The 25,418-nt window shown below is 37.8% G+C and overlaps 2 protein-coding genes and 2 pseudogenes across 2 annotated transcripts; 2 read left to right on the forward strand and 2 right to left on the reverse strand.

Moving 5' to 3' along the window:
* On the forward strand, window positions 1-957 carry LOC129076413 (maspardin-like; annotated as a pseudogene).
* Window positions 958-2,440: 1,483 nt separating this feature from the next.
* Window positions 2,441-3,379, forward strand: LOC129076461 (olfactory receptor 51A7-like; annotated as a pseudogene).
* A 9,083-nt stretch (window positions 3,380-12,462) lies between these two features.
* Window positions 12,463-13,401, reverse strand: LOC129076462 (olfactory receptor 51G2). Its single transcript, XM_054580623.1, has one exon. It carries the CDS (start codon window positions 13,399-13,401, stop codon window positions 12,463-12,465), a length of 939 nt encoding a protein of 312 aa, XP_054436598.1.
* A 5,062-nt stretch (window positions 13,402-18,463) lies between these two features.
* On the reverse strand, window positions 18,464-19,423 carry LOC129076463 (olfactory receptor 51G1). The gene has a single exon (XM_054580624.1). It carries the CDS (start codon window positions 19,421-19,423, stop codon window positions 18,464-18,466), a length of 960 nt encoding a protein of 319 aa, XP_054436599.1.
* Window positions 19,424-25,418: the final 5,995 nt, after the last annotated feature.

Consider the following 25,418-nt stretch of genomic DNA (forward strand, 5'->3'; position numbering starts at 1 on the left):
ATGGGAGAGATTAAAGTCTCTCCTGATTATATATATAACTGGTTTGGAAGTGCAATTCCTCTTGAAAAGTTTATCGTGGATGATGACAACAGTAAGATATGATCACTCAATAATGCAGGTCCCAGAAATATCAGGTGTCCTCTCATATTTATTCCCTAGTTAACAGTACTGCACATGTATTTTTCCAGCAGATTTTGGCTTTGACTGGTTGGGGTTACTGGGTAATAGTTTTGCAATATCCAGTTTATTGGGAACATCTTAAATTCTGTGATGGATTCAGAAAACTTTTAGACCATTTATAATTAGATAAAGTTCATCTTTTTGGAGCTTCTTTGAGAGGCTTTTTGGCCCAGAAATTTGCTGAATATACTCACAAATCTCCCAGAGTCCATTCCCTCATCCTCTGCAAGTCCTTCAGTGACACCTCCATCTTTAATCAAACTTGGACTGCAGTTTTTGACTGATATCATTTATGCTCAAAAAAAAAAAGTTCTTGGAAACTTTACATCTGGCCCAGTGGACCCTGTGATGGCTGATGCCATTGATTTCATGGTGGGCAGGCTGCAAAGTTTAGGTCAGAGTGAACTGGCTTTGAGACATCCTGAATTGTGAAATTTCTCACGTGGAACCCCATAATATTCAGGACATCTCTATAATCATTACTGATATATTTGACCAGACTCACTTTCAAGTGAGGGTAAAAAAGAAAGGTACATACTGTAACCTAGTGCCTGGAAGGCTCACCTTAAAACAGGAGGCAATTCTCCATATTTGTGCAGAAGTGCAGGAGTGAATCTGTATGTACAGATACATTTGCTGCAATTCCATGGAACCAAATACGCAGCCATTAACCTGCCCATGGTCAGTGCCAAGGAACTTGAGGTGCAGAAAGGCAACCTTGGCATCAGTGAGGAGGAGAAATACCTGGCGCTTTGGCTGATGGTGACGAGTGATTAACATATTATTGTACAATCAATGACATTGGTGCCTACCAGTCAGATTCTGTCAGGCTCACCAGTATCACTGTTTGGAAGTAGGACTGATTGTTATGTTGGTGATAGACAGCAGCTCTTCTAAGCCAGAGTAACTGTTCCCTCTTCAGTGTTTTTAGCTTTTGAACTTGAAGAAGTACTTTTGAAGACCCCCTTTTTAATAATTGTGAAAATTTTGCTACCCAAAGTCTTCACCCTCATGTTCTTATGTGAATGTTAATTTCTGAGGTTTGGGGTTTTTTTCTTCATCATTTTTCTTTCCTTTCCTTCCTTACTTTCCTTCTTTTTATGTTATTTTCTGTGAATACTGCACATCCAGATTGTGTATCAGAAGAATATTGGTTATTTTTATGGATTTTTGGTTATAACCATTACGAGAGTGCCAAGGCTGCCATCACACCATTTGTTCTCTTGCAAATCAAGTATTTCTGATTTCCAGTTATGCAAATTGTTCTGAGTTTTAACTGTATTTCTAGCCATTACAATCACTTGAAAGAAAAATTCAATTTCAGTGAAAAAAAATCTTATCAAAATTTGTGAATACTTGTTTAACCATTTTAATATTGAAGATGGAAGAAAATGTGCAACATTTTTGGGATATTATGCTTTACTATTTCAAGAAGGGTAAAAACACAACTGAAACACACACAAAAAAGATTTTTGCAACGTATGGAGAAGGAGCTGTGGCTGACAGAATGTGTCAAAAGTGGTTTGCGAAGTTTCATGCTGCAGATTCCTTGCGGGATGATGCTTCACTGCCGAGTAGACCAGTTGAAGTTGAGAGCAATCAAATTGAGAACAATCAATTTGTACCCTGTGCAAGATAGCTAACATACTCAAAATATCCAAACCAATAAAGTTATTGGTGAAAATGAAAAATGTGTCTTTTATTTTAAGGAAAAAACTAAGCAGACTTTTTGGCCAACCCAATACCAACCTCATAATTTTATGAATTAAATTATTCTATAAATTTACTTACTGGCATTTAATATTTATTTACCATAGTATAGATATTTTCAAGGATCTCTGATTATTTTCTTAGATGATTATTTTTAAACTTTCTTCCAAGAAGTCAGGAGTTTTCTGATGAAACCAAAAAGAGGATTACTGGAGATCATGTATAGAAACAGAGAGATTCTGAATGCCTGCCACTGACTCAAAGCAGTCTTATTTTGGTATGATTTTCATATTTAGACAAAAATATGGGAAAACTACTACCTTAGAATAAATTGTTATAAGTGAGATTACCATGCTGGAGAACATAAACAAGTTTAAAAATTTTTAATAAATGTTGAAAATTGCATTTTATTAATAGTATGCCAAATATGCTTCTGAGTACAGTATATAAAGGAACTGCTTATACCTACCACACTGAATTTTATCCAAAGGTGTGACTTCTTTTTGCTTATGTGATTTCAGATCTGGAAAAAGAGCTCATATTTCCCTGCATGTCTATTTTCAATAACTCTGAGGTCCAACTTTTTCTTCGGATTGGAATCCCAGGAATGGAACATGTCCACATCTGGTTCTCCATCCCCATTTGCCTCATGTACCTGGCTGCCATCATGGGCAACAGCACCATTCTCTTTATCATAAAGACAGAGCCCTCACTTCATGAGCCCATGTATTATTTCCTTCTCTGACCTGGCCATCTCTGACCTGGGCCTCTCCTTTTCCTCCCTTCCTACCATGCTGAGAGTCTGCTTGCTTAATGCCATGGCAATTGCACCCAATGCCTGCTTTGCCCAAGAATTCTTCATCAGTGGATTCACTGTCATGGAATCCTCAGTACTTCTAGTCATGTCTTTGGATCACTTTCTTGCCATTCACAATCCGCTGAGATATAGTTCTTTCCTCACTATCAACAGAGTTGCTAAAGTGGGACTGATCTCAGCCATCAGGAGCATTTTCTTAGTGCTTCCATTCCCCTTCACTCTAAGGAGACTAAAATACTGTTGAAAGACTCTCTAGTCTCACTCATACTGCTTGCATCAGGATATCATGAAGCTGGCCTGCTCTGACAACAAAATCAATGTTATCTATGGCTTCTGTGTTGCTCTCAGTACTATGCTGGACTTGGCATTAATTGTTGTGTCCTACATGCTGATCTTGAAACTGTGCTCAGCATTGCATCTGTGGCAGAGAGACTGAAGGCCCTGAATACCTGTGTTTCCCATATCTGTACTGTGCTTATTTTCTATGTACCCATCATCACCCTGGCTGCCATGCACCGCTTTGCAAAGCACAAAAGTCCCCTCATTGTAGTTCTTATTGTGGATATATTCTTGCTGTTGCCACCCCTGATGAACCCCATTGTGTATTGTGTCAAGACACGACCGATCTGGAAGAAGGTCTTGGAGAAGTTGCTGACCATAAGCAGGAGATAAGAACTTGAATATTGAGGTAATAAATTATTAAACAGTAACTATTTATTGTCATCTACTGTGTGTTCAGTACCATGACGATCACTATTTCATGGAAAACTAAAGTGAAATGTGCAAAGTTGTGCTGCATAGAATTTAAAATAAAGTCCAGAATATGATTTTAAACAGAAAAGATGAAATAATCAGCTGATATATGATATTGTAATGGGGCACAGCCAGGGCCCTGAAAGGATATTTGTAATGGGGTCCAGAGATTGGAGTGTCCATGAAAAATATATTCTCACCCCAAGATAGGCCTCCATGGGGGATGGAAGACCTGGAGTAGGGCCATTGAGAATTACTTTGCATGTCAATAATATCTGGATAGCTTCATTCCTCATACACAAAGATGGTTATTTTGCATCTCAAGTCTAACCCAGAAGGTTTGAAAGACTTAATACAGAATGTAACTGAGAAAGGAAGGAGGAGAGACAAGGCCTGGGGAGAGACAGGGCCTGGAGAGAGACAAAGGGACACAGACTCTGGGGAACAATGTGAAGACCATGCAGGAAAAGAAGGGGAAAAAGGACTCTTGCTAGTGGGCCATGAGAAGGTGTCACATGGTTTTGGATTAAGAACTGGAGATTGTGGCGATGCAGTGGATGGTGCTGGGAACCGCGAGAGGCCTTTCTAGTTGAGCCCCGGACTTCTGTTTTTTTTTTTGTTTGTTTGTTTGTTTTTCTGAAGGACAGTACCCCTGACTGGTCTGACTGGCCTAACTGGGCAAAGTGGGGAAGGCAGGACTGTGTGTGTTGGTGGGTGTTTTAAATGGTGGGTGTTTTGAAGGGATTTTGAGATTTAAGAGAGACATCAATCAAACCTGTATAATTTTTGAATAAATAGTACCTTTCCTTTTCACCAAACTCTGTCATTGAGAGCCATAATTCCAAGGGTGGAGGGCAAAGGACCCACAACTGAGGGACCACAGGGTAGGGGGCAGGGGGTGTTGTTTTGGTATTGGCATCTGGGCACCCGTCCCCCACCACAGGTCCATTGTTTGGTAACAATATGATTCACAGAGGTTTAATTTTAAGAGTAGTTGAAACATAACACTATGTAGTAGAGCAGGTGGGTTTGAGTCAGCCCTTAAAGAAGGGATAAAATTTGGACAGATTGAGATTATTTTTTAAGTAACATCTATTAAATTTATATGTATGTAATGCACAGTCACTATACTATGGAAGAGAAGCAGACTAGCTGGAACACAGCAGTTATGAAGGATGTTAGTCTGGCTGGAATAGAGAGTATAATTTGGCAAATAATGGGAAATAATTTTGCATGATATGGATGAAGCAGACTTTGGTGAACCTACCCAGAAAAGCCTTGAAGTGTCTAAATTTAGGGGGTCCAGAAGAGACCTTTTCATCTCTACAACAAACAACCAAGATGAAAAATCAAATAAAAAAATGGCATGTCTGCAAGCATGAGTAGTATGGATTGATTTGAGAGAGATGAAGAAGGCAGATCAACAGGAGACTGTTGTAATAGTTCTGCTAAAGTTGTGATTCTGGGAATAGGCAGAGAGAGAGAGAATAAAATCATTTAGGGTTTTTGTTGCTGTTGTTTTGCTTCCATAGTCAGGTGTCTCTCTGACCACAGTAAGGAAACATTCTCTGCTCTTAAGAATTCATGTAATCATGTTGGATCACCTGGATAATCCAGGATAATCTCCCTATCTCAAAAATCTTTAATCTTAAATGCATATGCAAAAAGTATCCTTTGTCATGTAAGGTAATATATTCACAAATTTTAGTGATTAAGACATTGAAATCTTTTGGTGGGAGGTATAAGGGAGAATTTAATAGGTCTTAGAGAAAAGCATTTCCTAAATTGCTCTTTCTCCCATTTAGCTATTTAGCAGGATCTGGTTTAAATATACTATTATTACTTTGTTAACATCTGCCTGCTTCAAATATAATAATTTTATATCTCAATTTTATTTCCTTTCACTATGTACTGATTTCTACAACATAATTTAAACAATTGTTAACCTTTAATTGTTTAAACATTGTTTGCCTTTGCCATAAATCATAAATCCCATGACATGAATGTCTTACTTTTTGTATTGCTTAACACATACTTGGGCAAAGAAGGATTCTATTAATATCTGTTAGCCATTTTGTGAATTCACAAGTGACCATCATTGAATAAAAGTACTGCTCATTTTCTAAGCTCAAAATTTTGGGCATCCGTGTGGACTGAGGCCTGAAATTATACTGTCAATCATCTCAGATTAGAGCACATGATCACTCCCTTAGGCAGCTCCTTTCTTGCTGCTAAAATCATGCCAAAACTAAAGCAAAAGCTGTATTGTCTGCCAAATTTTGCTGTTTGTTTTGCTAAAGGCCAGGAAATGTACCTCTCTTACTACTCCTCTCAACCCAAATTTATTCTTACATTTGTGTTTACTATCTGACCTTATTTTCCATATCCAAACTGACACAATTCGTATACAAGTTTTTCTCTCAAGAATTTATCATTTTTCCTGTTCTTTTTATCCATTCTATAAGAATCCTCATCTCCAATCATCATCCTCCCATGCAAGACCTTTTTATGACCTTCTAATTTGACCCCTTGCATCAATTCACCCTCCAATTTGTTCTCCACCTTGCAGCCAGTTATCTTTAGTAAAACTAAAACAGGTTATATCATTCACTCACTTAACGCACTCTTATTCTCTCCTACTACAATTGGGGGAAAAAACAAAGACCATGCATGGACTCACCCCAAAATACTCATAATCTGGCAACTGCTGCCTTATCTCAAGTCAAGAGTCTGAAAACACCTTGACTTCTTTCATTGCAGGCATTATAAAAACTCGGGCTGCAACAGACAATAGCCAGAGAATAAAGACTCTTACAAGAAGGGAGGAGCCATAGAATTCATAGATGACAAGCCCATGATTCTCAAACTAAGAAACCAGATCACAGAGAAAAGCAGTCACTTGCTTAAGCCCGTACAACAAATAGTAACAAAGAATGGAGCTCAGAAAGTTTCCATACATTCATATATTTGACTCTTAACATCAATGTATGAAAGAAGATACTATTATAAGCCCTGATAGAGTCTGAGACAAAAATACAATATGTAAAAGACAGGGAGAAATTGGATGAAAGGGAAAGAACTTTTTCTGTTTCAGAGAAAGTGTCAGACATACACTTCATTTCTAGGACTTTCCAAGTGTAGGGACCTGTAGGTTTGGCCCTAGGTATAGTAGCTGGAAGAACTGAAATTATGAACAATGAGATAAGAGACATGTAGGGATTTTATCCTCTGTGTGTGTGTGTGTGTGTGTGTGAAGACTGGTAGGAGGAAGAATAATCTTGGATGGATAAACTTATTGCTCTGGAGAGAAAAGGCCATGGAACTGAAACACAAATTTACTGCACACAGTTAATTAATATTGTAATATTTATTTCATACTTTACCAAATATGGTATGTATAGTATTTCATTTAATACTTACAAAAGTGATCTGAAGTAAATAATACTCTCATCTAAAATTTACAGCTCAGAGAAATTGAGCAATTACTAAAATTGCAGACCTGATGGCTAGACTCAGGTCCTTTTGGGGCCACAGCATTTATTCTAAAGTCTTATGCCTCATTGTCTTTTATGATATAAAGAGGGGAAAAAAATCAATGATAGAAACTGATTGGGTGATACTGATAGGCCAGAAGTGCAAACTAATGATCCACGGGACAAAGCTTGCTGGATAACTCTTTATTTGATCAATATAACTGTGAAGTGTTTAAATAATTACATTTTCCACCTACTGTAACAACTATTCTTGGTGTCAGATGGCTACTAGACTTAGTGATATGGGAACTAGAGTTAAAGATTTTAGCTTCAAGCATAGTTTTTAGGCTTAAGTGATTAATGCTTGTGGAAAGCTATTACTCCAGAAACTGGAAAGCATGACCATGTGACTCTAGGAGGTTGACAAACAATTCAACCTTTGTGCCTCAGGGTGTCTACATGGAGATGGTATCTGAGCCATTGTGTTCCAGGGATGGACCTCCCATGATGCAAATAAAGAATTGTTGATCAACAGATAAAAGAAGTACTAAGAAAATCTCTGGGACTACAACTATTATCCAATTAACTTCTCTTCCCAAACTCCTTACTTACTCTTCCTTTTCATAAAAGGGTTGACTTGAGATGTTAAGATGGTTTTTTTTAGGGTACATAACCTGCCATCCTCTCAGATTGCAGGCATCTGAATAAAATACCTGTAAAGATTCAATTCCATCTTTGTCTTTACTTATTGGTTCTGGTAGTGTCAACTCAAATTGAAAAATTTTAAAAAATGAAAAAAAATCAGTGCATTTAGTAATATCAATCCCACAATCTGGAGCTGAGTAGCCATGTCCCTTATGTTAGAATTTGCCACAGATCACAGCCCAGCTCTTGTTATTTGTCTCCCACCATTTTACTTCACTCATTGACCCGACTGCATAGCCTCTGAAGGATTTGTTTTTATCACTCTAGTTTTAGGCTTTCAGTGAGACAGAGAAAGTCTCAGTGGTCTTGCCTTCCTATTGATTTAATATCACAGGTCATGAATGCATTCTTAAACCATCGCCTTCTCTTTCAAGCTGTAGGTTCATAGAATACAAATGTCTTATTGACTCCACTTTTTAATAAGAATAGTAATAATCATTTCTCATAGTTACTGTCCATTTATTAAGTACTGCATTTTGCACCAAAGTCTTTATACAATATGTGGTGCATTACCACATTTATTCCTCTATTAACCTATTAGGAAAGTACTATTATCTATCCCCATTTGACAGATGAAGAAATGGAAGTTTACAGAGGTAAAAAAATGTTTTCCAGGACACATAGCTAGTAAGTGATGGAATCTGGATCCTAGGAGATCCTGTTAGTTGATCCTATTGCAGAGCCTGAGTTCCTAACCACTCTACATTCTCCATGGTACACAGCCATCTGGTGCTCAATATCTTCAAAATGCAATTAATTCCTTCCCTGAAACCTGTTCCTTATAAAGTATTCTTTAACTTACTAAGTAGTACTCTCATACACTTAATTCTTCAAAACTGAAACCAGGAAATAATCTTCACTTATTCCTTCCTCTTATTCAGTCCACACATCCAAGAAACAGCCAAGTCATGAAAAAAATTTTTTCTCCTAAATATCTAATGATACTGTTCACTTTCCCCCCCCAGTCATTCTACCACAGTGTTTGTTATAACAATTTCTTGCTTGGATGGCTGTCACATTTTCCCATTCTCTTCCTTATCAGTTCTTCTTACCTCTAATCAACTCTCTATATTATAAAGTGAATATTGCTCTGGGGAGACACACATGGGGCACTCCTGGATCTGAGGGTTACTGTCCAGAGCCAGCTGAGGAGGGAGCAGGGCTCTGAATCCTGCAGAGTCCATCCCAGGGTTGTCATGGATGGGGGGAATAAACATGAGTTGTCGCAAACACTTCTCTCTTCTCTCTAGTGGAGAAGGCCCTGAACTCATGTCCAAAGGCTTTTATTGAGAACCATATGCACAGGGATATGGAGGCAAGGCTCATTAATCAATGTCAAAAGGCTATGTTTACAGAAAACAAATAGAGATCATAGATAACAATTGGAGGAATACAAGAGATCTGCCTCAGGTCAGGGTCTATGAATAATGTAAATCTCCTTCCCAATATGAGCCAGTTATTACAGCTTTTGAGGGAAGAACAAAGCATACTTAGAGGAACTTACTTGTAGGCCTGATTGTCCCCGGGAACCATCTGATCCAGTTTAGGGCTGTACCTGCCTTTAGTATTGTTTCAAACCTGAGCCAGGTGGGCGGGGCAGAGCCACCAAAGGATAAGGAGAATGAGAACTCTGGCCATGTCCAAGCCAAACCGAGGGGTGCAGGGCTTTTTTCCCTTTCTCCGTGTCCCCCAAGTCTTTGTCCTACTGCCCATACTGGCGATGCCTATCTTACGTCATCTCTCCTCACAAGAGAACTTACCTATCATCAACAACCAACCATCATAGGGCCAAGCAGGGTGATGTGAGGGAGGCAGGGGCTGTGCCCTTGCCAGGGGGACAGGTTTTGTCTCCTCAGTGGCCTCTTTTCCCAAGGCCTCCTTGATTATTTCCAGCCATGGGCCCCTCTTGCCTGTAGGTGAGGCTACAGTCCCTGAAACCAGGCAGGGTATTTCCCAACAGAATACCTTAAAATGTAAATGTGACTATTTTACTTTCCTAGCTAAATACTTCATTGGCTTCCCATTACCATGAAGGTATAGTTCCTATTCTTTGATTTAGCTCATACATCTTATCAACATTTTGCCTCACTCGTGGTCTAGTCTTCTGCCGCACTCTTTATCCTTTCCACTATTACTATCTAGGATGTATCTCAATTGTCTAAATTTGTACATTCTTTATCCTTCTATTCATTCCAGCCATTCTTCCATTTCTTCTTTGGAGTAGAAAGGGAGGGAAATGTAATGATGCAAGAACATCTGGTAAATAAGAAAAGGCAAAGTCTATTGGCTCTGTAAAACACCTTTAATTTTTAAAAATAACAACAGAAGGCTATTGAGTTTATAAGTAGAATGACAAAGTACATTTGTATTTTCTAATGTATTGGGAAGCCCTGGCCAAGTAGCTTAGTTGGTTAGAGTGTCATCTTGTTATGCCAAGGTTGTGGGTTCCATCTCCAGTCAGGGCACATAGAAGAATCAACCAGTACCTGCATAACTAAGTGGAAAAACAAATCTCTCTCTCTCTTCTCTCTCTCTCTCTCACTGTCTCTCAAATTAAAAAAAGAAATTAAAAACATGGTGAGAAGAGCAAGAGAGAACCAAAAGAAAGAGGCAAAAAGCTATTGCATTGATTTTGGTGAATATGGCAGGTAATGGAGAGAGTCAGAAATTAACAACTAGGTGGATAACAGTGCCATGCACTTGAGGTAGAAAATAATAATTCACCTTTAATTCTATTGGATTGAAATGTCTAATTGCTTTGTTTGAAGGTCTCTGAATTTGTTTTTCTCTCTGTCTAGAAGTTCTTGCCACTAAATCTGTACTATCTACACAGGAGAAAATGAACAGGGCCTATTCCTTGTATAGAACAATACCTAGGACAGAAAGTATGCATTCAGTATGTGCTATAAGAAGAAATAAATAAATGAAATAATGTATGTGGTTACTGTTGGTGTCTGGAAAAGTATCTATGGGTCTCCTTAACCTCAGGCCTGTGTCAGGGCTTCTTCTTTTACTAATCACACATTCTTGATGATATGTTTTACTCTGTGTAATTAGATTTTATTTTAGGAATAAAAGTAATTAAATTTATTGTGAGATGAAAAACATGCTAAGATTTTTCTTTGCAATGTTCATATATATCATATATTATTTTTTTAAATATGTGTATTGATTTTAGAGAGAGAAGAAGGGAGAGAGAGGGAAACATTAATGTAAGAAACATCAATTGATTGACTCCCATTTGCACCCTGATGGAAGACTGAACCCCCAACCTCTGACCAGGAATCAAAACCCTAACCTTTTGGTGTATGGCATGATGCCCCAACCAAGCAAGCCACCTGGCCAGGGCAATATATCATATACTTAACTTGTGTACAGAGTCTTGTAGGATAGACATTGATAGGTTTCTTTTAAAAGAAAATAGAGCTTATATAAGGAAAATAATTTTCCTAAGCCACAGAATTAGAAAGTAGAACTTTCTAAACCTGACACCAAGTATAGTATACTTTTAGTGTATCACAATAATTCATTAATTCATTATAAGATATAAGAACATGACTTCCATATGGGGACAAAAATTGCAAGTACACAGTCTAGATATAGATTCCAGCTGTAAAGTTTTATGCACAACTATGTGGTTGCTTTATGGTTTTTCTGATGTTTTGTGTGTCCACAGACACACAAGACATAAAGCACCCATGGCATTCACATATATATTCCATTTTATTCTGTTTTCTCTGTACAAGTAATCTAGGATCTTCTACATAATGACACCCAAGGGTTACATGTACCCATCAGTGTAGAAACAGATAGGATGAAGCACTGGGGAGGGGGTGAGCTGTGTATATGACCTGTCAAGAGTTAAATATCAACTGTGCTAGATAGCATGGGAAGATACCAATTTCTTGTGAGGCCTGGCTCCACATAAACCTCATAGAGGAAGATTCTGTCTTTGGCCCTCTATAACTCACTTTCTTGATCCTGCACTAAAACTGTAGATTTTTTCAAGCTTTTCTTATTTACTTATTTAGTTTTATTCATTGATTTTAGAAAGACGAGAAGGAGGGAGAGAGAGAGAGACAGGCAGACAGAGACAGAGAGATCAATTTGTGTTCCACTTACACATTCATTAGTTGATTTTTGTATGTTCCCTGACTGGGAATTGAAACTGCAACCTTGGCCTGTAGGGACTATGTTTCAACAAACTGAGCTACCTGGCCAGGGCCTGAAGCTTTTCTTGACAGCATCTTACCTAGGTCTGCTTTCCTCACAGATACCTTTTTATCTGGGGCAATGTGGAGGTACAATTTAAAACAAAGTTAAATGGGTATAAGAAAGTATCTCTTCTTGGTTCATTGATGCATGACCTTTCTAATATGGGTAGTGTCTCATCCTATTCCCACTTTGTCCCCCACCCTCAACCCATGTTCTCTGTTCTTTCCTGCAAGAGATCAACAATGACAACAAAAAACAACTTCAGATATTTATCTGAATGTATTTCCTCTCTCACACTTCTGCCTCAGCTTTGTACATGCTGTGCCTTTAGGCTGTACCATAATTCCTTTGACTTCCTAACTCTTATATGTCCCTTAAGGCTGTCAAGTCAGGGAAACCTTTCTTGACACTCTCTTCCCCCTTTTAGAGGACAGTATCTCTCGTTTAGCTCCTACAGCAACTATTTACTATGACCAATACAAATTCCTGTATATATTTGTTGAATACATAAGTAGCAACCTCCTTAATTTTATGCACATTTGATATTATAAAAATAGAGGAGTAAAGGTACATTTAAGGAGGTAGTGCCTCCAAGGCTAGACCCAGCTATTAACAAAGGACATGGATCACACGATCTCGGATCTGTTTGGTCTTCACACTATAGATGATGGGGTTCATTAGGGGAGGGACTAGAAGATACACAAAGCCCATGATCACTTGGACCAGATGAGGTGCTTGCTTTCCAAAGCGGTGGATAATGGACAAACCAATCATGGGAGAGTAGAAAAGGAGCACGGCACAGATGTGGGAAACACAGGTGTTAAGAGCTTTGAATCTCTCCACCCTGGATGCAATGGACAGCACGGTACGCAGAATCAGGGCATACGAGAAGAGAATGAGCAGTGAATCTATACCCACTGTGGAAACAATGACAAACATGCCATAGATGCTGTTGGCTTTGATATCTGCACAGGCCAATTTCATCACCTCTTGATGGAGACAATAGGGATGTGAGAGGACTGGGGAGCCACAATAAGGGAATCTCCTGAGCATAAAAGGCAATGGGAAAATGAGTGCTACACTGCGCCCCAGAGAAGCCAGGCCAATTCTGCCAATGACTGTATTGGTGAGAATGGAAGCATAGTGCAAGGGGTGACAGATAGCCACAAAGCGGTCAAAGGCCATAGACAGCAGTACAGAGGACTCCAGGAAGGACAAACAATGAATGAAAAAGAGTTGGGCAAAACAAGCATTGTGACCAATATCTCGTGCCCCAATCCAAAAGATGCCCAGCACTGTAGGAAGTGTGCAAAGAGACAGACCCAGGTCAGTCAGAGCCAGCATGGACAGAAAGAGGTACATGGGCTCATGGAGTGAGGGCTCCGTTTTAATGATAAAAACAATTGTGCAGTTGCCCAGGATGGAAACCAGGTATATGAAACTTAATGGGATGGAGATCCAGATGTGCATGTGCTCCAGCTGGGGAATGCCACTCAGCAAGAAGGTAGAGACAATGCTACTGCTGTTTTCCAGGGATCCCAAAGTCATTATGTATGAAGGAAAGGATGTGTGGAATCTCCTCCAAATTCTTGAAGTAAATGAATTGTAAAAGCTAGTGATTGCCCCTGGAAAGAAAGTTTTTAAAAAATGATTAGAACTGTATAGCTCCTCTAAAGATCATTTCCTTTTGAATCCTGGTTCCCTCTTATCATTTTTTTTTTAAGAAAAATTACTTTAATTTTTTTCTCCTTGCTCCTTCAGACTAAGAGCCTTGAGCATCTTTACTATTCCTGTTGGTTATACTTAACTTTGCCTACCCCTTATGAGAAGACCTTTAATTAATTTCTCCTCACATGTATCTTTTCGGCAAGGACTCTCACTAGTATTTCGAACTTTCTTTTACCTTCTCTTCCTTTCTCTTCTCTTACCTTACTTCCTTTGCTATTCTTCTTTCCTTTTTTTCCTTTTTTTTCTTTTTCTTTCTTCTTTCTCAACCACATATAATTGTTAACCTGAAACACTGACAAATTCTTCACCCACCTTTTTTCCAGTCTCCTTGCTATCGAAGTCTAGCTTAATCCAGATAGAGCACAAATGCTACTCAGCTCACAGAATTCCAAAGAGAACTGGAGACCATGTGAATGGCTGTCTCTAAATTTATTCTTGATGGCTCGAGTAAGAAGTCAAAGCTCTGATTTTTACATCAATCAGTAACTGTCATTCCCTAGAAGTTTAGGAATCAACTGATGTGAATGTGTGGGAAGAAAGACTGAAGTCCCATCAAAAATGGGTGCAATGCTAATCATAAAGCATAGTCCATGAGAGTCCACAGAACAAAAGGCAATGATGCTGGTAAGGCTCATTCTTCTTCAGATGAAGAAAAAAGGCTCAGGAGGGGACAGTCACAAGGTGGAGGCCACATGTTGATTTAAACCTCCTGACTTCTAGAGCAGTGATCATCCAACTACCAACTAATATTCCCACTAGAGTATGAGCTCAAAGTGAGCAGGGGATTTGCTTTGTTTACTTCTATAAAGACAGTGTTTTAGAATGTGTGCTGGTATACAGTATGTGCTCAGCAATATTTTAAAATGCATGAATAAGAGTTAAGTTTTATTTAGTTAGCTGTTGCTAACTTGGTCCATCTTTTACTTAAAATAATTCTTTGAATAAAGTTCTATTAATACTATGATATTTTAGATAAGGAAACAGAGGCTTAGAGAAAATTAACATTTCTTAGATGACAGGCAGATCAAATGGGATTTGAACTCAGATCTAATTTTTCTTTAGATTCCAGATGCTAAAAAACAATTACACTTTCTTTTCATCTTGATGACAATTCACTGTCAACTAGCAGTAGCGAGCATAAAATCAAGGGCTTAGTAGGGGTAGCCAAACTACCCAGTGGTTAATAATAGAACTCATAAATACTAAGGCAGAAAATATTTTTGACCTGAAAATGAAGTAGGGTAGTGAGAACTATAATATCTAATGAACATTCACTATTTATCATGCACGATACCTGGAACATTGCAAAAGAAATAGCATGAGACCTTAGAAAAGCTTTGCAAGTTAATATTCTTACCCTACTTTGCAAATGAGGAGAGGCTTAGAAAATTTGATGGCATGCCTAATGTCATGCAGCCATCAGGGACAGAGTTGGAATTCAAAGGCACATTCTGAAAATTTGAGAACATTTAGGTTAACACATCTAAGCAGTGAACAGATATGAGAAAGCTGTTGTCTCCTTTCTCAGCCAGTGTGAAAACCAGACCTGGACTCCCATGAAGTCAGCTCTTTCTGACCACAGCAGTCTCCACTTTGGGCAGGCAACCCCTACAGGCTTTCTTGTGCTTCAAACTTCTTTTGCTTTTCTCTCTCTCTCCAGATCTCTGGCTGAACCTTCTGAGATCTCTTCTTAGTTCCACAGCTCAGCACCAAATACTTGCCAACTATACTGACTCTTCAAACACCATGACAGGGTCCGGAGGCTGCAGGTCTTACATGGGGAAGAAGGAAGGCTAAAACTAGATACTTTGGCCTTGGGGTTATAAAGAAAACAGAGGCTGAATGCTTAATTCCCTGATTTTTATGCAGCTGCCTGAGGTCCCTATTGAGAACCTGTTAAGGATCTTTAATCAATTCCCCACTCTGACCATCTCCCTTAACTTCATTATCTCAGACCTTGGGAACAGGGGAAAGGAGAAGAGAGTGATCTAGTGAAATGTTTAGAAGGGGAACACAGAGGATGTTACACACTTGTAGCTACAGCTGAAAGAGCCGGAAAAAGTTTTTAACAACCTTCACCACTTCAGAAAAGCAGAGTGGATGATGTTAATAGTAGTTTATGTGTAGTTTATCATAACTGTATAGTTTATGCACATTGGATATGACAGTATACATGTATATATAATCATATGCAACATTTAAAAGGGCTTTTTAATTAATGGCTTTCCTATCACCAAAGAGGAAGCAAGAAGTCAGGCCAAGTTCTTGGAAATATTGTGATAGTGTGGATGCTTATTCTTGGTACCCTGTGTAACACTATGTGCTCTTGACCCCTGCCTATATTTAGGGGCTCCATCTCCTCTTCCTGTCTCTTATCTACTCAGAACTTAACCCTCTCTTTCTAGAATCAAGGGGCAAATTAGAGAAACTAATCCATTCTCTTAACTTGGGAGCAACATAAGCCCCAGCAAAGCGCAGTTAAATCCAAAACGGAGTTTTATATGTTAATACAGAGATATGAAGAGTTAATAATCTATTTTTGGACTCTGAAACCTGATGGAGAAGAAATGTTAGAGAGACATAAGGACCATTTCAGTGTTCTCATTACCCAGGTAATGAGTATCTAGTTTATTGGATTCCTTTTAGAAATATAAAGGTATAAGTAGTAAGGAATGCCCTAGAACAGGGATCCCCAACCTCTTGGCCACAAACCAGTACCAGCCTGGGCCTGTTAGGAACTGGTCCCCACAGCAGGTGAACTTGAATGTAATGTGCTTGACTCATCCTCAAACCATATCCCCCGACTCCATCTGTAGAAAAATTGTCTTCCATGAAACTGGTCCCTGGTGCCAAAAAGGTTGGGAACTACTGCCCTAGAATCCGCACTCCAATCATAAGAGATTATTCCAATTCATTGGCTTGACTAGACCCTTTGGAATATGGTGGGCATCCTCTTGTGACCACATTTCATTAATCTCTGGTTGAGCATGTATGCACATTTGAGTATTTGAAGCAGTATTTTTCAAATCGTAGTCTCCAGATAATTAGGATCAGAATCACCTGGGATGCTTATTAACATGCAGATCTGTGGGCCTCATCCTTACAGAATCAAAACTGGCATTTGTAATAAGCACAAAGGTTTAGGAATTTTCATATATCCATTTTTTACGATTTATTTTCAACTCTGATTTCAGAATTTTCTATTTTCTCTATGATTAAAAAAGCATCTTCACATTTAGCCAAGAATTTATTACAAAATATAAAATTTCTTGTATGACATTTCTAGAGCTGCGGTAACAAAATACCACAGGCTGGGTGGCTTTAACAATAGAAATTTATTTTCTCACAATTCTATAGCTGGAAGTCCAAGATCAATATGTCCGCAGGTTTGGTTTCTTCTGAGTCCTTTATCCTTTGCTTGAAGGTGGCCACCTATTCACTGTGTCCTTATATGGCCTTTCTTCTGTGTATCAGTATCATCATTGTCCCTTTTTTAAATAAGGACATCCACTGTATTGGATTTGGGTCCACCCTGACAGCCTCATTCTAACCTCATTCATTTTAACTTAATCATCCTTTTAAAGACCTTACCTCCAAATACATTTTGTGTACTGAGGGTTGGAACTTCAACCCTTTGGGGGGGGGGGGCATAATTGAACTCATAATATGTTTATCTATACTGTCTATAATTTTTTCTTCAATTTAACAAATATTTTATAATATAAATAATCTCCTTCTACTCACGAGTAATATTTATTTACAACCTCTGAGTCCAAGCACTGAAAAGAGACAGGTAATGTTAGATATATTTTGGCAGAAAACAGGTTTGAATCTCAGATGTTATGGAGAGAAAGAAAGAGAGGTAGAGATGAAACAGAGAGGGAGAGAGACTGGATTAATCTTTTAACAGCTTTGATTAGAAGGGCCATAGAGTTTGATCCTTTTACAGGGAAGACCATACCATCTGCTTTAAATTTTAGTTATGAAGCTTCTTAAGGGAACAGTGGTGTATGATGTGTGGAGAGATTAAAACAAAAGCCCATGTCTTCTAGTTAAGTAAAGAGTGGAGAAAAGAAGTAAGGTTGAGAGAGAAAAGTCAGAGAGAGAGAGAGAGAGAGAGAGATGTAAGGGAATATCTCATAAAAAGATGATTCCTTGAGGAGACAAAGAACTAGGGAAGAATGAAAATGATCTGTAGGGAATATTATTGGATTGGACTGAGAGAACTGAAGCTCAAATGAATGTTTTTTAAAATTTCAGTATTATTTTTATTAGTTACTGCATTTTTTCATGATCATTAATTGGGAGAAGATTATGAAGAAGATGATTTAGATAGAAAATAATTAACATTCCCCCCTGCCCCCGCACATACTAGTTGTAGTGTGAATAAAGTTCTTCCCATCTATATTTTCCTGGTACCTATATTTGCCTGTATAGTTCTCACAAACATTCCATGTTATTTTTCACATCTCTTTGCTCTTTATTTCTATTACTGCAATAAACATGCCTCAGTAATCCCAAATATTAGTATATGGGGTAAATTAAACTAGAGTTCAGAAATACTAAACAGCAGAAAGTCTAAATATTTGTTGAGAATTGATATGTGTTAGGCATTGTTAAAGATTTGCATGAATTATCTCATTTAACCTTCATAACATCCTTGCATGAAAGGTATTGTAATTTCCATACTCATTCTTCATTTGAGGAAACCAAAGAACACAGAGATAGGCAATTTTCTTAAAATCATACATGCAATATGTTGTATTGTTAATTTACTTTATTATTGATAATTTGAGTTTGTAATTTTTCCACAGCATAGTTGAAACAAAAAATACCTATGAGCTTTATACCACAAACTTCCTCCCTCTATCCTAACCTAACCCTATTGAAAACACCCAAATGATTTAATAAACTCAAACTTCTTAGTGATGCATTGGCGGATTTGCTTGGTCTTGATGCTGTAGACAATGGGGTTCATGAGAGGTGGTACCAGCAGATACACATAAGACATGAGGAGGTGAACAATGTGGGGCAGATGTTCACCGAAGCGGTGCACAAGAGACAAACCAATCATGGGGATGTAGAAGAGTAGAACTGCACACATATGAGAAACACAGGTATTGAGGGCCCGAAGTCTCTCCTGGCGGGAGGCAATGCTTAGTACTGTACGGAGGATAAGGGCATAGGAGAGGAAGATAAGCAGCGAGTCCATACCCACGGTGCAGGCTACAACAAAGAGCCCATAAATGTGATTGACAATGATGCTAGAACAGGCCAGCTTCATGATCTCCAGGTGCAGACAATAGGCATGGGCCAGCACATGGGAGCGGCAGTACTGGAAGCGCTTCAGGAGGAATGGCAGGGGGAGAATGAGCAGGGCACTTCTAAGCACTGAGCTTAGCCCCATCTTGACAATAAGTGCAGGTGTCAAGACTGTGGAGTAACGCAAGGGGTTGCAGATTGCTACATAGCGATCAATAGACATAGACAATAGAACTGAAGATTCCACTAGAGACAAGGTATGGATGAAGAAGAGCTGAGTAAAGCAGGCAGGAATACCAATCTCTCTGGCGTCAAACCATAAAATGCCCAGCACAGTGGGCAGTGTAGAAAGACAAAGCCCTAAATCTGTGAGGGCCAGCATGGCCAAAAAATAGTACATGGGTTCATGGAGGGTAGCATCAGTACGGATGACATGGAGAATAGTAAGGTTTCCTATAATAATTGTCAAGTAGATGGAGCAGAAGGGAATAGAAATCCAGCCATGGAAATCCTCAAGGCCTTGGAAGCCAGTCAAGAAGAAAGTGGCTTTTTGGAGGCTGCTATTATAAAGAATTGTCATGGCTTCACAGTCTTGGATTCATAAACTTTCAATATAGAATGAGATTCCTGAAGAGTGACAGATCACTCACCTAAGTATCCTGGGCCCAGAGAGTCAGGATGGGTCTGCAAATGAAATGGGAAAGAATTGGGGAACCTGATATATTAGCTTTTTCTAGGTAGGGGACTTTAAAGGGAATTTTTATTTATTTATTTGTTTGTTTGTTTATTTTTAAATATGTATTTATTAGAACTGTTTTATGTCCACAAAAAAAAAAATTGAGAAATAATACAGTGAGTTCCCTGAACCCAGTCTCTTTATTTATTAATATCTACACTTGTATGGTATATTTGTTACAATCATTGAACCAATATTGTTATTAACTAAAGTCCCTACTTTATTCAGATTTCCAGAGGTGATTTCTATAGCTCATGGATGCCATATGATTTACCCTTATGGTAGTATGTCCACCGGTGTTGGACTCAGTGGTTCAGTGAGGTCATCTCAGATGGAGCCTTTTCCATGGTTCCTCCCTGAAAAAAAAATCTAATTCAATGAGTGAAGCATACAGAATCTGTATCACGTATATTGGGAATTGGTACTACACTTTATTTTTCATAATTGTCTACTAGGATCAGGTGCATATCATGTGCCTTCAGATGTATTTATAATTTAGCTGGGGATGGTGTTTCATTCCACAATGCCTAGCCTGCAGGGGAATGCAAAAAAAGCACTCAGTAAATATTTGTTGAACCCCTTGAACTTGTAACTTGTAATTTGTGACCAGAGTAGTGCCTTTCCTGAATCTACATAAAATCTTTTGGTGGCTGAGGAGGCAAATGGTGGTATGCAAATCTGAAGTCTGGAACTGAGAAATGCCTGAGAAGAAGCAGGATCTCTGGAAAACAAATAATTATAGGAAAAGGAAGCTTTGAGGCTTAGTTTTGGTAGATATCAGGAGATACATATGTAGTGTATCCAATACGAAAATTGTTAAACTGGGACTAGACGTAGACATGGGGATGGTATGCACCAGATCTGAAACACAAATAACAAAAAGAAACCTGAAATGGCCAGGAAAGACTCTAATCTTTAGTTTATAATGAAGAAATGAAATCTTGAGGTTCTGAGTGAACTATGCCTCTGAGGCTTGGATCAATATGACACACAAGTATTGGTCGGTCTCTATAATAACTGATCTGCAATTTCTTTTACTTCTGCCCTTGGAACTTTTATTCAACTACAGTTCTTGCCAAGTCACACTATAATAAGTCTATGTATATTAATATGGTGAAACAAGTATATTTTTATCACATGCATAAAGAGCTTAAAATAGTTAATAGTTATTTAATATGTTTCTCTTTACCAAATGCCTAATGTGTATTATGTCTTTCTACTCTCACAACACTCTGAGATGAGTTCTATTCTAAGGAGTACAGTACAGGTGATAAAATGGCACAAAAACGGTGAAGTAGCCTGGGTGTAGTTACAGAGCAAGTAAGTGTTGAGGGTGAAATTCAACCCTATATACTGCTAAGTTTGTACTATTGTCCTACATCACATTTACTCATCTAACTAAAAGTCAAATGATTCATAAATTAATTTTGAAAAAGCCAAACTGTAATTTTTATATGTTGGTGTATCTCGATAGGCATCTCCATTCTATCCATAACATTACATGGACCAAAATGGATAACAGTAGAGAGGAAACATATTTTTGGGACTGAGTTTAGTTTGGAATGTTCTGAATGTAAGCTTAGAAAGGAATTCTTAGAAAGAGTATCTAGAGGATAATATATGTAATGATCTTTGGTTTAAGTGAGGGTTTAGATACAGGGCATCTCCCATGAATCTGGAGACAATTGCTAGTGGATGCGGTGTAGAAAGGAAAGACAAGGGCTTGGTTCATAACACTGGAAGCTATTGTAAATGTTTTATTGTAAATAAAACTTGAACTAGAAAACAGAGAATGGAGAATCAGAGAAATAGGATGAGAAAGTTGGCTATAGTATCACTAAAGTCAAGTCACCACTTCTGATTACAGAAAAGAGGTGATGTAGATAGAGGTTTTTAAGAAGACATTCCACTTAAATGATTATGAGGTCATTGTTGATTTTTCAGAAGATATTTTAATATATTGCAGAAAGATTCTAAAGGCTCAAATTACCAGTGGGTAGGGAGGAGTAAGCAAAAGTTGTATATGACTTGTAATTTTCCTCTAAGAGAAAACCTATAAGATAGGTGAAGACGTCAGGATATTTTAAGAAAAGAGATAGGAAGTTGAAAGTACTCCTTCAAAAGACTTCCTTTTTTTTTTTTTTTTTTTTTATCATTAAAGTAGAGCAGCATTGAAGGGCTGAGGATTAAGAAAAAGAGGAAAAGTCCATACCAGCTTTTGCCATTCACACTTCAAATCAATACAAATAAAAATAATGTAATAATATAGTAATAAAACCCTTCTTGCTTTATGATTCCAAAGGAGAAACAAGAAACAAATATACAGAAAGACATCTAGGAAAGAGAACAAATGAAGGAGAGAAGTGGAGACTTGGAAAGAGTCCACTTGGCTGTGGAGGAAAAGGAAATCTTTAAGGATTTGGAGAGCATGCTGATAGTGGTATAGACAACAATGCAATCTTGCTCTAATATTGAAAGAAAATATGGCAAACCTTTTTGAAAAGAATGATAATAAAGAAGGAAAAAATTTCCACCAATTAAGGGGAGATGCAAAAAAGAGTTCAAATATATATGTGGCTTTTCAGCCATCAAGCTTATAGTAAAGCTGGTTTCCGCCCATCACACACTAAGCCATTTCAGAGAGTTTGTGAAGTAGGAGAAACATGTAGCAGTCATTTATTTCATTCAGACAGGAAAGGATGATGCCTGTTTAGTTAAGAATTTCATCCATAGTGTACTATGTCAGTTATTATCTTTCTTCCAAATATATTCCTTACATATTATATTTTGGGTCTGAGTAAGAGCCCAAGTATGCCAGGTAGGGGGTTGAAGAAAAAGATCAAAGGAAGTCAACTAGCACTGGAGAGATGGAATTACTGTATTATTCGATTCTTGCAACTCACACACAGATTTGAAACCTAATGCAGTTTGCTGAGTAAATGCATGAATGAATGGGTAAAAAAAGAGATGAGATGTAGTAAGGATTAAATAGAACAACTTTTAGTGCAGTGGCTCTACATTTTCTTTTCTAAGGCACTCACCTCCAGATTAATGGATCAGAATAAGTGTCATCTGATTTCACCACTAGAAGATATCATACACCCTTGATTCTCCCTGGAGCTCCAATTTATTAAGGTAAAGGGATGTCACCCTAGGGTTTTTGGCAGAAACAGAGGAGCGATAGGCTGAGCAATGATGTTGATAACAATCTGACTCTCTCTGACTCATATAATTGCAAACAAAACTATTTAATGTCATCAGCATCTGTGTTGATGATGGTTTGCAAAATTACTCTCAAATACAATCATAGCCTTATATGAGTATAAAGTTTGATTGTTAAATAACACTGCCTAATCCATTTTAATATTTAATTATCTTAATACAGTTTAAGGTAAGGAAGATAGACATTGCAATTTCAGTTTTAAAGATAAAGGAACTATTGCTCCAAATCATGAGAAAAAGGATGAGAGGCAGCAAAGATTAAACTAAATAATTAAAAAGACTTTTTAAAAATTGAATTTATTGGGGTGACATTGGTTAACAAAAAATTATATAGGTTTAAGGGGTACAATTCTATAATACATCATCTGTATATTGTATTGTGTATCCACTACCTCAAGTCAAGCCTTCTTACAACATCACATATAGGGACAAAGTAGGACTAAACCAGCAGGTCTCCTATCTCCAGTTTATTTGCCACTCAAAACTCTCTTTAATAATTTGCTGTGGGGATTTAGCCAAGTACCTAAACTGAGAGCTCAGTGTATGATTCTGGCTGTATGTATCCCACTCGTCTCTGTGTTCCTGGCTATTCTCTGTGATTCTTCCTATACATACCTGAGCACCAGCAGCTGGAGAGAAAGGGGGTGGAGTGCATACTTCCCCTCGGTCAGAACTCAGGATGGGTGGTAAATCAGCTACACAAATATTCCCTAGTTAAAACACAGGATCTTTTTGAAGAGCCCAGCAGTTTCTCCTCAGGGGCCTTTGTTTTGGCTGAATTCCCTGAAAAGATCTCAAGACTCTTAGCTGAGGATAGAAGTCATGAGGGGCTGAGAAATCCCGTATGTTACCTTCAAGATGTTGGAATGTTTCTACTTACAGATTTCAGTTTCTGAAACTGGATAAGAAAGATTTAGCTAACTAAGCCTAGAGAGCAGTGTTATGAGGGAAGGGGGAGACAGGGGAGAGAGGTTTTCAATTCAGATAAAAGATAAAGCTGATTCCAGCCTTATCTCTGATACTTTCTAATCATGTGACAATGTAATCTAGGACATGTTAGTTTAATCTTTTACAGTATTTCCTTATATCTTAAAAAGGGAGCATCTTCCCTCTTTTTTCCACACAGACCTTGGTACTATCAGGCACTCTCATATGTTTTAGAGTCACCTGTTAATGTAATTTCGTTTGCATTTAGGGAGAATGATGGCTTTTAGTCTTAAGTACAGATTTCTTAATTACTACTGACCATTCATTCTTTGTGTTTTCTCCCTAGTATACATGTGGTCGGGGTCATAATTCAGAAACAATCCAAAATGCCAGTTTAATATCTTCAAATGGTTCATCAACCCATTTTAACTACCAGCATCTATACCAAGAGTTCTTCCAGAATTAATTTAAATAATTGGAGGAAATGCCTGAACAGGATAGCTGATAATGGGTTCTCAGTAAACACCATTATTAAAATAATTAGGAGAGTGTTCATGATTCTAGTTTGCTAAGAATGGGCCTAATTCACACTTACTGTGTTGATTCCCCAACAGTTTGGAACCTGTCCTATATTTTTCATTTTACCACGTGCTATATATAACTATATTAAAACCGGCCAGGATGGGCTGCTAGATTTTCCCATTGTGCTTTAAGTTTCTGTTGCAGTTTCATTTAATGGTCTGTAAGATATATGTGCAGTGAGCATGGTTCCTACTTTAACATGTTTCTAAATATCATAAATGACTGGTGTTTTCTCATCTCTCTTTCCTTGACCATTTCCAATAAAATATTAGTAAGGCTGCAAAAGCAGCAAGCAGAGTCATTGATGATAAAATAAAATTCAATGGTATATAAGCAGGTAGATACAGCTAACTCCTCCCACATTCTGTTGGTGGTGGGAGATGTATTTGACAATGCTACCCCTTCCAGATACTGTTTCTTAAACCAACTACTCATGATACTTCTTATGACAAAGCATGTAGAATGAATGAAGCCAGTAGTCTTGGGTTAATAGAAAATAATTTTATTGTATGAACAAAAAAATGCTCAGAGAAAATACTCTCTTCAAAAAATTAAAGTATATAATACATTACTGTTAACTACTGTATAATCACAACATTGTGTATTAGATCCCCAGAAATGATTGCTCTTCTAACTGGAAGTTTCTACCTTTTGGCCAACAACCCCTGGTAACTACCATTCTACATTCTACTCTTTTTTCACAAGTTGAGCTTTTTTTTTTTTTTGACTCCACATATAAGTGATGTCTTTCTGTATCTGACTTACTTCACTTAGCATAATACCCTCAGCGTCCATTCATGTTGTCACAAGTGGCCGGACTTCCTTCTGTATCATGGCTGAATAATATTCTATTGTTCACATATATATCACATTCTTTATCCATTTATCTATTAAGAGACATTTAGGTTTTTTTTTCATATCTTAGCTATTGTGAATAATACTGCAATAAATACTGAAGTACAGATGTCTCTTTGATATCTTGTTTTTAATTCTTTTAGATATACACCCAGAAGTGGAATCACTGGGACATATGGTAGTTCTATTTTTAATTTTTTGAGAAACCTCTATGCTGGTTTCCATAGTGGTTCCATCAATTTATATTCCCACC

Source organism: Pteronotus mesoamericanus, unplaced genomic scaffold (assembly GCF_021234165.1).
Source record: "Pteronotus mesoamericanus isolate MK-2021 breed Mesoamerican mustached bat unplaced genomic scaffold, CSHL_Meso_final contig_591, whole genome shotgun sequence".
NCBI classification, from domain to species: Eukaryota; Metazoa; Chordata; class Mammalia; order Chiroptera; family Mormoopidae; genus Pteronotus; species Pteronotus mesoamericanus.